Source organism: Thermobia domestica, chromosome 5 (assembly GCF_964235325.1).
Source record: "Thermobia domestica chromosome 5, izTheDome1.hap1.1, whole genome shotgun sequence".
In the NCBI taxonomy this organism is placed as follows: Eukaryota; Metazoa; Arthropoda; class Insecta; order Zygentoma; family Lepismatidae; genus Thermobia; species Thermobia domestica.
The window spans coordinates 39,474,884-39,489,321 of record NC_137458.1 but is presented as its reverse complement, the minus strand read 5'-3'; the positions used below and the strand labels follow the sequence as shown (position 1 = coordinate 39,489,321).

At 30.9% G+C, this 14,438-nt stretch overlaps 1 protein-coding gene across 50 annotated transcripts in view; it reads right to left on the bottom strand.

The window, feature by feature from the left end:
- The window catches only part of Dscam1 (Down syndrome cell adhesion molecule 1), a 302,800-nt gene that overhangs the window by 102,233 nt on the left and 186,129 nt on the right, over nt 1–14,438 (bottom strand). For 28 of the 50 annotated variants that reach the window (XM_081758547.1, XM_081758559.1, XM_081758543.1 and 25 more), the window contains exons 7-8: nt 11,148–11,277; nt 581–762 (exon numbers count right to left, since the gene is read on the bottom strand). In XM_081758547.1, the coding sequence (XP_081614673.1) occupies nt 581–762; nt 11,148–11,277 (312 nt within the window). Of the gene's footprint in view, nt 1–580; nt 763–6,599; nt 6,736–10,049; nt 10,171–10,479; nt 10,601–11,147; nt 11,278–12,386; nt 12,514–14,438 lie in introns of those variants that run through there. The other 22 variants (XM_081758591.1, XM_081758585.1, XM_081758592.1 and 19 more) reach the window with 5 other exon arrangements.

Sequence of the window (14,438 nt, the reverse complement as noted above, 5' to 3'; positions counted from 1 at the left end):
AAACTAGTACTTAATTTTAATTGGATAATATTATGTTCATTTAACTATTTTCTACAAAAAGATATTTTGTAAAGATATTGTACAGATCCACGAATTTTATATTTCTTCGTTCTCTTCTGACACATATTATCTTAAAACTTACAACTTCATCTATTCTAAGTTTTACTGTCACAGTTGTAACAGTTCAATACTGTGTGGTTTATTCCGTTCTTACTTTTTTTTTTTTTAATAGTTTATTTTCGTAAGGAGAACATGATCTAACCGGTCAGGTTCACGTGTATTGTGTATTTATCACAAGACTTATCTTTCCGAAGCGTAGAACTAATATATATTCTCTAGGTAAAATTTTTGTATCATTTCCATAGCAGTACAATATCTGAGCTATAATTTTTGGACGATTCCACTTCTATCCTCTATCCTATCCCGACTTCTCTATTTGCAAGCATTTACGATCCTGGCTACCCTTTATTTCAACTAACCTAGACTTTTATATTATTGTTACAGTTTGTTTATATTCATGTTTTCCTATCGTTTATTTTAATTATATATTTTTCAATTTGAACCTTCGACATATGCTTACCTGTTACTGTAAGTACAGTTTCCACACTTTCTCCACCAACTGAATTGTTCACTACACACAAGTACTTTCCTGAGTCTTCAACACGGGCTTCCTTAATTATCAAAGTTCCACTAACTTGTTTTACCCTGTCATTAAGAGGCACTGGTTGCTTTCTTCTTGTACCATCAATAAATTTGTACCACCTGAAACGATACAACAACAAACCACAATTGTAATTAATCGATCTTTATGTAATTATTATAACCTAATACTATTGTTCATTACAAACTTTTTAATAGTAATAATATAGTGTAATAAAACATATTTAACAAAGATGCTAGTAAGTTGGAAATTTTGAAAGACAACATAGTTTTGGAAATAGACTTGATTATTTATTGTAGGTATCGGAATACGTGAAACATGGTCTGAATTTCTCTTTCAGACTTGAGTATTTATTGCAAATATCTGAGTGTGAAATATGTTATGATTTTTTCTTTTATATAAGGTAGATGAGACAGGATTTTAGGTACATGAACGAAAATTTATTAATAGTTTTTTTCTTTCTTCTTGGGAAGCGTCTTGTATAGAAAAAAAATCTTTAATATAGGTACTACAAACTCGCAAGACAAAGATATTACGCATTGATATATATGTTGCACTGACAGGGAAATAACTTATTTATAAAACATTGATTTAACTCAAATATGTATATGCTACTACTGCTTCTGAAGAAGTAATGTAAACTTTAATTTTAAAATTATAGCAACATTTTCACATTTTACCTCTTCTAATTATCTTAAATCTTACAATGCTTTAAGCGATGTTCTTAGTTGAGTAGTAAATTGTTTGATATTTACTAACTCTTATTTCTTTTCTGAATTTAGATACATGTTTTTAATACATCGATGTGTTGCTGACTTGGACTTTCAAATATATTTCTTATGTACACGTGTACATATCGTCTTTCACATCTCTCTCTCTCTCTCTCTCTCTCTCTCTCTCTCTCTATATATATATATATATATATATATATATATATATATATATATATATATATATATATATATATATATATATATTAGGTAGGTACTATTGAAGACTAAATTGATTTGATGTGTTACACAAGATAAACATTTTGCCACTGTCAAGAGAAAATATTACGAAATCACTTATGTTCGTATTTAAATAATAGTAAGCATAACCCATAAGCATAGCACTCGTTAACATAAAATTCGTTTAGAGGTCTTAATCTCAACACGATCTCAAGTAATATGTCAATATAGACAGTGGATACAGACAGCAGTCAAGAACTCTGAATAACTAGAAGCTTACGCAGTAAAAATGATATTGGCAGTTTCTGAATTAGAACTGTAATATCAAAGATGAAGTTAATGAGATAAAATTAATTGTTTTTGAAAAGAAAAATAAAGTGAAAAATGACTAAGAATGCACTCAAGAAACAGAATTGAAAGGTTGATTCCGATATAGACTCAAGTAATAAATTCGAAATTATGCAGAATAGCTTTCCCTTTTTAATTCCCGTGCCATGTTTAACAGATTCTGTTATGTAATTTAAGTTGTTTGCGATCTCCACATAATTATATTAATTAAAAAAATGAGCCTATATCCAAATCAGCTCTTCACAAGTGGAAGAAAATTACAGTAAAACACAATGCTGCAAACACAGAGTAACATGTAATCTGTTGAAAATAACATAATGTTTCATGTTTCTGATGACTGAATATATATATATATATATATATATATATATATATATATATATATATATATATATATATATATATATATATGAAAAAATGTATTACAGTTTACATTGGAACAAGCGTTGCCAAAATGTTAAGATTTTTAGATAATAGTTGTAAGAATTTTACCAACTTCCTAGTTTAATTAATATACAATCGACAACAATTCTCTGTACATCACATTTCAAAGTGAGCTCCCTCCAATGATCCTTTATTCATAATATTATTTCAGAAAATAACTCTCTGAATTGAAAAGAATATCACTGAATATTTTTTTTTTTTTAAGTTTATACCAATGTTTGCATTCGTTATTTCATTCGAAAATTATTGTCAGGATAAATTTTAGCACAGCTTATACGTGAAAAAAAGTGAAATATACCGTGATGAAATTCACCACAGCACGCGTTATTCTGAACACGAGGGACTACGGTGCTGATGATCTCTAACACTTCAGACTTCCTGCCCAAACATTCCATGTCCACTGTTTTTGAAAGCTTACCTTTTGCTTACCTTGGACCCATCGTAAAATCAGAGCATATCAGGGAATTCTGTTCGAAACATGTGTGGAACTTATACCCTGTAGGGAATACTTTGCACACCCAATGCTCGTTGATGAAATATGCATTTTTTGGATGGCGTATGTATGACTTCTTTTGCGCTGATATGAATCGTCGCTCCATGGTTTCTTGAATTCGAAATATCACGCGTTGAAATTGAGTTTTTCCACGATTTTGGACAACTCTAGCTCTGAAATTACGCACTTTTCCCCACTGATCCATATCAACTTTTTCTCTTATTTTGATATGAGGAATCGCCTGCTATAGTTTGTCAGTCTAGTTCATTAACCGACCTCCATATAATGAGCAGAATAAAAAAAAAAAAAAAAAAAATAAGAAATGAAGGAAGATAAGTAATGAAAGTGAATGATTATGAAACAATTGGTGGACGAACTCAAGACGAATGACTTGAGATCGAATCAGAAGCCCTCCCACTAGAGATAAGCGCTCTACCCCTCAATCACCGTGGTCCCAAGATACAGAGTTTATATTTTATTAGTGTTTCCTCCTAAGCTATATACTTTTTTTTGGTTACTTGATTCTAATTTTACATACTAAGTATTCCAATGCTTGATGTGCGAGCCTTCGGCACTCGTGGTCTCGATTTCGACTCCCAGTGCAAGCATAGTACTTTTCGTATTGAATTAAAAAAAAAAAGGCTTGAAGAAGCCTGAAACAATGTTGTGAGTCCATACAAGATCATCCACCTCTCAATTGAACGTGGGTCATCTGGTTTACACAATCCTTATTAAGCTACGCGCTAAGGAACTTACTCTTTACTTCAATTCTTAGTTTAAACTTCTAAGACAAAACTCCTTCCAAGAGTGATTACAGATGATTATTACACAAAAGGTTGAATACTAAACTCATACTTCAGTTCTAAGTTGGTTAGAAATAAAAAACTCACAAGACTCGCAACTCTATACGGCATATATAAAATAATATTTGAGATATCTCCATTAGGTCTTTAATCCTGAAGTCTTCTGTCTAGGGATACTACTTTCTGATATCATTGTGTTTGGAATAGAAACCTCCCTTAACGGACACTTCTCAATAGCGAACACTCTGTAATATGAACAAACTTCTTGTCTCGGCAAACATATATATATTATTATTATGGAAAAGAAACCCTCCTTTTACGGACACTCTCAAATACGGTCAGGAAATCTTTTACCCCAAACATTTTAGAAACATCTTCGTAACGGACAGGAATTTTTCTCACTTAATTCGCACAGAAAATACTCTCTGCAACCTGAAAGTAAATCTTCAATTCTCTTGATCCAGCAGTTACAAGCAACTTCCTACCAGAAACTAGTATCTACAGAACTATACAGCAGATAACTATTGCCGACTTTCTCAATAATAATAATAATAATAATAATAATAATAATAATAATAATAATAATAATAATAATAATAATAATAATAATAATAATAATAATAATAATAATAATAATAATAATAATAATAATAATAATAGAAGTTTTCATTGGGTTACTTCTTTCTTTTAATACAGTACGTAAGCGAATTAAGGGTCTTTTATAGAGGTATGACTTGAGTAATTTAAATTTGTGTACTTTCCCATTAACTGAGAAATATTCATTCTCCATCAATATTCGTTATTCAGAAGTTTCACTGTATTAAGAGAGGAGAAAAATATAAGTACATTAACTTCTCAGTCATAAGAGTGATGATCACATACAATGATGGATAATGATTTGTGAAACGTAATGAACGTCTTGACCATATCAATGAATTATAATGATGAAAATACGTGACAACCTTACATACGAATTACTAAACATCTAAATTGTCAAATATGCTTCTTATAGTAAAGTCAAATTTTCAGTATACCTGAAAACGTATTTTCAAAACTATGCACTGCATTCAGCAAGGAAATTAATTAAATTTAATAGTGCAAATGTTTCTCTGTGATCAACTCTCTACACTAAACTAATTCCGTCTGTTTTAAAATGTATATCACTTCAAATGTATTGTTTATACCGAATATTAAATTTTGTTGTTGTAACAAGTCACAACTTTCGATGTTCTACTGTATCAAACATTACTCTATGTGATAAACGCAATTGTTAGCTTTTCCGATATCATATTTTCATGTTTACTGGTTACGAAGAAGTATCGACGTAAATAATTACATCATTCAGTAACACAACCTATAAAATTCTCATTAATGAATTGTTAGTATTTTGAATTCTTCTATTAGTGGGCACTGGATAATTAATTAGGCTTTGTTGAATACAACAACTTGAACTAAAATAACACAAATTTATTGAAGCACCATCTAAACACATAATCTGCATTACAACTAAAGCTTGAGCACGACAAGCCAGTACGTATGATACACACGAATAGTGAAAGCAAGAAGAGAATAGCACGTGTGTATTCAACCGAAAGCAAGATTTCCAAGTAAATACCTAAACGTCAAATTACGTATTTTATTTACACTCATAAATTTTGCTTTTTTCCTTAAATAACTAATAACGTATTCCTTACAGTGAGTACTCCATTGTCTGGTATACAAAAATATCTTACCTATACACAGGTACTGGGTAAGCCTGTACAGGACATAAACCCACAAATTTCTGTCCATTAATAGTTTCTTTTACTTCAATTGTTTTACTTGTCACTTTAGGTCCGACTGCTCCGTTTGGTTCTGTAACACAGGTGTTGAGTTCGCAGCATTCATTCCCTTACTTTTCAAACCAATGGTTTTTACAAATAAAACATGGCAACTACCAAATCATGCTGATGTGTACATTTAAGTAACCAGTTTCATGCAACAATGTATTTACTGGCTTGTAAAGGAGAAAATGCAATAAATTGCAGAAAACCGAAAGTTATTCGCAGTTCTGTTATGGAACTAGCATGAGGTTGATTATAATGGATTATACTTAAACAGCTGTTTTTCTTTTTCTTTTTTTAAAAAGGAACCCCGTTTCTGCCAATCTTTTGTAGCTCAGTTCATAATCCAATATCTCACCTTCATGCTGTTCCATACTTGCCTGAAACTTGGGACTGGATAGCCCTGGCACAAACATAGTACTGCTCTGCTCTTCCCGTCTAGAATAGTCAATTCCTGAAGCCTATCCTCAGCAAGTTTAGGAGCCACACTACTTGTGGGTTCTAAACATAAGTGATAAAAATTAGTTACAATTCGAAATTCATCTAATCCTGATCTAATATAAAGCCTGGAAGTTGGGATAAGTTTCTACACAATGCACACTTATCTGGCAAAAAACGTAATTTATTCATCTGATACTTACATATATGGCTACTATGCAAGTAACAGAATGAATTAATCCAAACAAAGCCAAAATAGCAGGGATGAAAGGAAAGTCTTAAGGCCATATAATTCTATCCAATATAAAGATATAAAACTAACTTACCTGAAGTCTATACGGTTGTAGCAGCAAAGGCGTTTTTACTTTGGCGATATTACAAAACAAACAAGCAGCACATTAAAAATGAAAAATGCGTGCATAAATCACGTGTAGGAAACACCAGAGAGAGAAAGAGGAAATGCATTGCATACAACAAATGTCCCCAACGAAGAAAAAAGAAAAAGGAAATAAAAAATGGAACGCAAATAAGCATCTACTACGACAATCAAATGCAAGCGCTAACTGTAGGAAATTTGAAAAGAAGTTTACTCTGGAAACGTTGCAGTTAAAAGCCAACAGAACTAATCCCAGGACTTACCCACTACCTGTGAATGACATCAGATAAGAAGTCCTACCTATCGAAGAATGGGTAGCCTGGGATGGTTGATATTGTGGCCACCAATCTTTGCCTCTTACAGCTGCACCTAGCTTATCCCCACAAGCCTAGGTTGCACACTGCCAAGGGCTCTGGAAATGCAAAAAATGTATCTAAATAATTGGAATTAGTATCAACAAAGAGCCTACTCATACAAATGAACTGTAATAATACTCAAAGATAAATTCTCAATGCAAGTTAATTACAATAGAGACAGAAACTTAGTGCTATAACACGAATTGTGAAATTTTATTTATAGCACTTCGAGGAGGATGAGTAGATAAAGCAGAAACATACAAGGGAAATATCAATACTTTCAAAGAATGCCCTTTTTTGGTGACCAAGTTCATTTTGGTTCTTTCTATCTTTTACACTAATAGACCTTTTATTTTCATGTTAGTAATTAATAATAATAATAATAAAAAGATATATTACAGGGGACAATATAATACCTGAGTTGTTAGTAAAATAAAATGATTGTCCAAATCCAGGCAGGCAAGTGAGAGGAAGTAAGGTCCCACCTCCACTTTCATGCATATATGAAACCACGTATCTTTAACTGTTGAGAGAAAAATGCTCCGAAATGTGAATGACATAGGTGAAAATCTAGGAGGATTATTACTACAGAAAAGCTTCAAACTACAATTGTCATGTTTACTTACCTTTGCAAGTGGATCCAATCAACTCATTAAATCAAAAATAATATATAATGTTTTAATATTTTTACCTACAAGAATTACAAGAACATTATGTGATTTTTTAAATACAATTTTCTAAGATCTGCTGCACTAAATTTCTGTCTCTATTACAAGATTTGCTTATAATAATCTTTTTCTTGTTATTTATAAACAAAGTGTATAAGTTTACACCTGAGACCTGGAGCATTCATTCTATCTAAAGAAACGGATTTCACGCCATGTAATCACCGAAAAATCTTACGAAACAAATACGTGTCATAAGATATCTAAGATTATGATTATATATATATAATATACATAATACATTTGATTAGCTTTATGTGCAATTTTTGTATGTATAAGTTTTTATAGAAGTACAAACTAGACTAATTGATATAAAGTCCGATATACTAAGACTATAGGCACTTAATCAAAACTTTGGAAGCTTAACTTCTTCTGGTCTTATTTATCTTATAGTAGATCTTCAGATTTTGAAAATGATGAAACCTAGTCGTTAAAGCTAGATATTAAACCAGTTTCTCGGTTGTTTTATCGCTGCTGATTTAATATTAAAAATCTGAATTTATCAATTGGAACCACTTGTTTTTCCAAGCAACTTACAAAGGTTTTCTTTATCTTAAACTACAATGTATGTTTTAAAACTTACCACTTAAATCTGCATAAGTATATAAATATTATGAAAGATATGCCCGCTTTAAACAAATAACTTTGGAAATATCTAGATTATTAATTGCGCTTTATGAGCAGTGCATTAATTGAAACAAAACGTATGAAATAATTTTGCTTTATTATTATCATTATTGGAAGGCAGATGCTAGAAAACAAGCATAACTTCGAATGGTATTTAGCCAGATATTAAGTAAGTTGAGATTAACAGTTGTATTACAAAGTAGCTATGTGCAATAAATGGAAAGCAATGTACAATAATTCAACAAGGCAATTCAAATCGGCTTGATGATATAATTTTATATATCGATCTTATTTTTAGTATTAATATTCTACTATCACTCTTACGACATAACAGCATAGTTTAGTATGATGTTGGCTTACAAAAATAATTAATATGTTATTAGTACCCTACTTGAGTCGTTTGTGATATTGTTAATGTACCTCAAACTAGAGCAAAAATTATTGTATTTTCTAAGTAAGAAATAAAAATATTGAAAAATATGTTTTTCTTATGATGTTACGAAGGCTCGAGTTAAGTTACTTCATAATTATTCTTATCTACAATTTGAACTACTCTCTACTATAGAGAGTGGGTATAACAATATACACTATAGAAATAAGGCCATATAATTCCTTTGATTTTCTGAATAAAAGAAAACTGATGTAAATAACTCAACACAAACAAATTGTGTGTGTGTGTGTGTTATAGGATTTTTTATTTTAGAGCATGATTAAAAACAATGAAATTATAAACAAGTAATGATATTACTATCGCAGATTTGACTGAAAGTTTAATATTTCAAATCAAATCCAGTTTAAGAATGTGTATAATTTCGATATTTTTTCTTCTTTTAATGAATTGCTGCTAATATTTTAACTAAGTACTAGATTGAATTATTTTCTTGGTATAGATTAGCTTTACTGCTTGTAATATTTATTAAGACAATGCAAACTAGTGTTGCATTAATACATAACCGCCTACAAAGTTCAAGTATGTTGATTAGTTTATTATTGTTGTTATTTTTAAAAAAAAAAGTCTGGCTATTTTGTACTTAAGTATAAATATTTAGGAACTTATACATTTCATTTTTAGCAAAACTTGAAAGTAAAGAAAAATATATAGTGTAATAATAATATTAATAATGGAAATATACATATTACTCATACAGATGATTTATAAATATATTTTCCATGGCTGTTATGTTAAAGAGAAGGAATCTTGCTAAAGTATCTTTAATTATAGTTAATTGTGACGAAGGATAACGGTAAACAAGGTAACTGATATCCTCGTTGAATTACAATAGCTGTAGATATTTTTATTTTTTAAAAATTAAAATAGAGAAATGAATTATGATTAGAGAAAATACTTTTATCAGAAATATAAGTTTCTGAATAATCAATACAGTATTAATAACTTACATTTAAATAAGAATACATAGCTATTAAAGAAAAGAAAAGTTGAGTGAACATTTTTTTCCCTTTTTTCCTCTTGTTTTTTCATTTATTTTACGTGATGCACGTTCTAGATAAAGGCAGCACAATTGTCCAACTGTGTCCATGATTATGTTTGGGTTCTCCCATTTTCTACCATACTCTTTGCTCATCAATTCTTCTACGATCACTCATTTTTATTAATTATTTCTCCCCTTAGCCTGAAGGGTATAGCCGCGGGACGTTAAACAAAAGGTTTAATTTAATATTTATTTAAAGTATAAATAATTATTTAAAGTTTATTTTATCTGTAAATGCTATCTTCTTTTTGTATTCGTAATATCATTTTATACTTTACGTTAATGTTTACATACATGTACACATGCTAACTTAAAGTAATAACCCCGATGTATAGTTTAAATATTGTTATAACGTTTGAGCTCTAAATAAAGGGAAAAAATAACTATGTAACGAATCAGTCTTTCTCTCTATTCTCCATTTGAAATTTAGATTTGAACGAAAGACAAAATAAAAAAAAAAAAAAATACAAAGTATACATAAAAAAATAAAACTGTTGTTTATTCCCTGAACTTACCTCATAAGTGGAGATGGAAAGGCCTGAGCTTCACACAGTAAAGCAACGGTTTTGTGTGTGAAACCTCTCTGTTTATTTAACCCATCTCCTAACACTTTTGGAGCCGTTCGACCAGTAGGCTCTGAAAATCAATTTCTTTTAATAAACTTACTGTAAGTTGCTAAAGGCTCATTTATAAAATAATGTTACTTGCCTGAAAGTTGGATGATGGAGTACCATTTATTAGTATCATCAATTTGGTTCCAGCAAAGATAATGAGATATTAGAAAAAAAAAAGTAAATACATAAATTTCAATGTGTTATTTATAACAAATCAAATTTATCCCTCTTCCAGACTCATAAAAATAGGTAAATGTATCTTTTACTTTTAAAATTTATAATTAATAATAATGGCTCCTAAAATTGCTTCGTGATCATATTATTAAATTACCTGTACACGGGAGCAGGAAATCCTTGACCAGGACATAGAAGTACAGAAGGGTTACCGAGAAATACGTCATTTCCTTCAAAGCGTTCTTTCAACACCTTTGGCTTAATGTTGCCATTTGGTTCTGCAATTGTCGCATGCAGAGAACAAGAGGGTTATCTTTTAATAGTTACTCGTAGATGTCCCAAAGAGTTACCATATTGGATTATATCTATTTTTCATAATACTTCTGCGATCCAAGAGACTGGTGCATTAAAAGCTATAATTAGCTTTTGTTATCTTGCAACATAAACTGATTGATAAATTACTTAAAATTTAAATATTCCTTTTTTCCGATTATTAATTTAATTCTATTTTGAGTCTTAACTGATTGAGTCAGAATTTTATGAAATGCAATCACTCGTTTTATCTGCTTAACATCCAATATGATATCTCTCTTTGAAAACTGTAAATATAGTTAATCCAATTAAAATACATTTTTACCTAAAAATTGGAACAGGATACCCTGCCACTTCACAAACAATCACTGCCGATTTATATTGGGTTACTTCCAGTACCAAACTGCCTTCAATTTTACGACCCGCAATTCGTGGTGGAACGTTATTTGTGGGCTCTGGAAAAGTATTGTGTTGTTGCATAATATAATAGCAACTATTAAATCAGAAACTTACCTAAACACTGGAACAGGGTACCCCGCAACTTGACAGCCCATGATTGCTGTTTTCTCTAAAGGAGCAAAAACAATTTCACCTCCCTCATACTTCTTGCCTGGAGCTTTAGGGGCAATGTTACTTGTGGGTTCTGAAAATTTTATACGGGTATCTTATAGTGCTGGGTACTTGATGCGATTAATAATATAGGACTAAAAATTCAATAATAAATATGAGAAAGTGTCACAGTATTAAAGCCGGACTATTTTTTCGAATCTAAATAAAAGCAAATAGTATGGGCTTTGCTCATAAATGTATGTGCCAAAATAGCACAATAACACACATAATGTAATTCTTTAATTCATATATCATATTGTTAGCCAACGATAAGAAAGAAAGAAAGAAAAAAACAGATAATACTGCACAATGCACATATGCCTTATTGAAACCGGCTACGAATGAACCATTAAAATATTTTAATGTGGGTTACTTAAACATCAAATGAAATACACGTGCTGCAAAATATTTACCACGAACAATTTATTAAATGCAAATACTGTTACTGAATGTTTCACTATTAGGTTTACAGCTCGTAATATTTTAATTATTTCTGTCAAGCAATTGAGGAACGCGTCGATGCTACAGAGCTCCATGTTTTTGAAAGTTATATATATCCTCATATGTATAGATATTAGAAAATTTATAAATGGGCTTTATACGTGTGTGCTGTATAAAAATGATAATCTATTTAGAATTATCATTGTGAACATGACACGCATAAAATAAATTATCTTATGAGATAAAAAGAGAAGCCAAAGTAAAATATTCTAATATGGACACTGTTTAAACAGATGCTGTTATTAAAACTCTTACCACTCTTGAGCTACAAATCGCTTGTCAATTGTTGATTCATTGGGTGGAAGATTTTTTTTTTTTTTTTTTTTAATATACTTCTAAGGATACTGGGGACTCTGACTTCTCCTTTAGTTTGGTTCAGGAATTTCGCTAATGGTTTCACATAATAAATTCATAAATCGATCGACTTGTTAGCACATATTTTGTACTTACGGAAGGAAGGAAAATAACAGTTTCGTTCAGAAAGAAGCTTATATTCTCTAATATACCCCACCTGATATAAGTGTTTTAAGAACGAACAGCATAGGCGACAGGCATCAAAGCACTTTACATATGTCCCTCTGACTACTACTGTTGCTTATTCAGATCTGCTTTTGTTGATTATCTATATTCTACTTCATTTACCTAAATAGAGGAACAGGTGAAGCCTGAGCAAGACATAACAGAGACGCTGTTGAGCTTGTTGGTATAACTTCTCGTTTTGTTTCTATTTTGGAGTCCTTTAGCCGTGGGGCAATATTTGTTTGGGGTTCTGCAATTTATAAATAGACTGGATTGTACTTGCGATCACAACATTTTGCATTTTACTGTTAAGTCACTCATTAACGATAAATCTTTTTTTTAAAAATGTCATTATTAGTAACCCTACATTATCAAAAACAACAAAGAATATCAAAACAAAACATTATTGACCGATATTTTACATATTTATGTGTGAACTATATTTTAAAAGAAAACCGTACCTGAATGCTGGAATGGGAAACCCTTGTACCATACAAATTAATACAATTACTGTCCCCGCTTCCCTTTGAGCTTTCACTCCAGTAATTTGATCATCTTTCATTTTAGGTGCAACACTAGTAGACGGTTCTGGAATTAGGGTGTGATTCAAACGTATTATTTATTTATTTTTCACGTCATTGATAACAACATACCTGAATGCTGGAATAGGGAACCCTTGTACCATACATGTCAATATAGCCACGTTCATGGCTAATGTCTGAGCTCTAACGCCTGTGTATTGTCCATCCTTTAATTTTGGTGCGACACTAGCAGTAGGTTCTGAAATTTAGTATGAATTAACTCTTATTTTGTTCGTACCAATAGAGTTTGAATAAAGCATACCTGAATGCTGGTATTGGATATCCTTGTACTAGGCATGTCATCACAATAATGTTCCCTACAGAGGATTTCACTTTAACAATTGCAACATGGTTTTCTTTAATTTTTGGAGCCACACTTGTCTGGGGCTCTGAAAATTTAAATAAAAATTTATCATCCTTTTCAGATGGGTAATAGTGTACCTGAATGATGGAGCAGGGTATCCCTGAACTGCACACAGTAGTTGTAGGGGTTTGCCCGTTATGAAAATCTTTTCTATGCTTCCTACTTCTTTATCCTTCTTTTTCGGCGAAAGGCTTGTCTGGGGTTCTGCAAACAACAGAAGCACTATTTCATATACAGCACTTTAAGTTGCTTTTGGATTCGCTCTTGTAAAAGTGTTTCGTTATTTTTAAATAAAATTTCTGAAATGTTCACTGTGATAGAAATTATACACATATTCGAAACACTGTCTTTGATAATAGTAAGAATTTATCAACTTTCGCAGAACTAAAAATAATAATTAATTAATTAATTAATTTTAAAAAGCATAGCTACTTTAGGAATATTTTATTATTGTTACTTTAGTATTATTATTACTTTTTCTGATAATTCAATTCCATTTCTAAGTATTGCTTATTAAAAAAGTACTACTGGAAGAAAGGAAAATGTGTTCATGTTACTTAAAATAGTGCTTAAACATACGTATTGTTCAAAACTTATATGTGAACACTAAGATCACATTCTGAACAAACTCGATCAAACCGTATTAGGATTGTAAGTTGAGGGAGGTGAATTACGTCGTATGAATCAGACTATCCAAGTAGTTCACTTTTATTACTTCCTGTCCTTATGAAAATGAGATACAAAGAGTATACGAACATAGCAATCACTGGAATTTAAAAAAAAAAAAAACTCTAAATTTTACTTACCATTTGTAACGCTGAGCTAATGTACAGTCTGGATTAGGTTTATTATTTGTTTTTCATGCAACTAACAAAATAGTGAAAATTACAGCAGGACTAAACAGAAATATTACGTAATTGAGCTGAGCAAGCAAAGCTTTTTATAGTTCATTTTCTTTCGATACTCCTCCTAGGCTTTTTGAGTCAGATTTGTTAAAGTTTGAACGGTGTTAAGATCACCGAGATTTTAAGAATCGACAGTGTTGTTGAAAAATGGTGACCGAATATATTTTCCGTAACTTAACATTGGAAAGTACACGTACATATCCATATTAGGATTGTAAGTATTGTACCTGTATCTTTGTATTGTACCTGTCAGTTGATTCAACATTCTGCTACAACAGAACTACTTGTGGTAATCTGTTTGCATCACTCTGAAACTAAATTATGA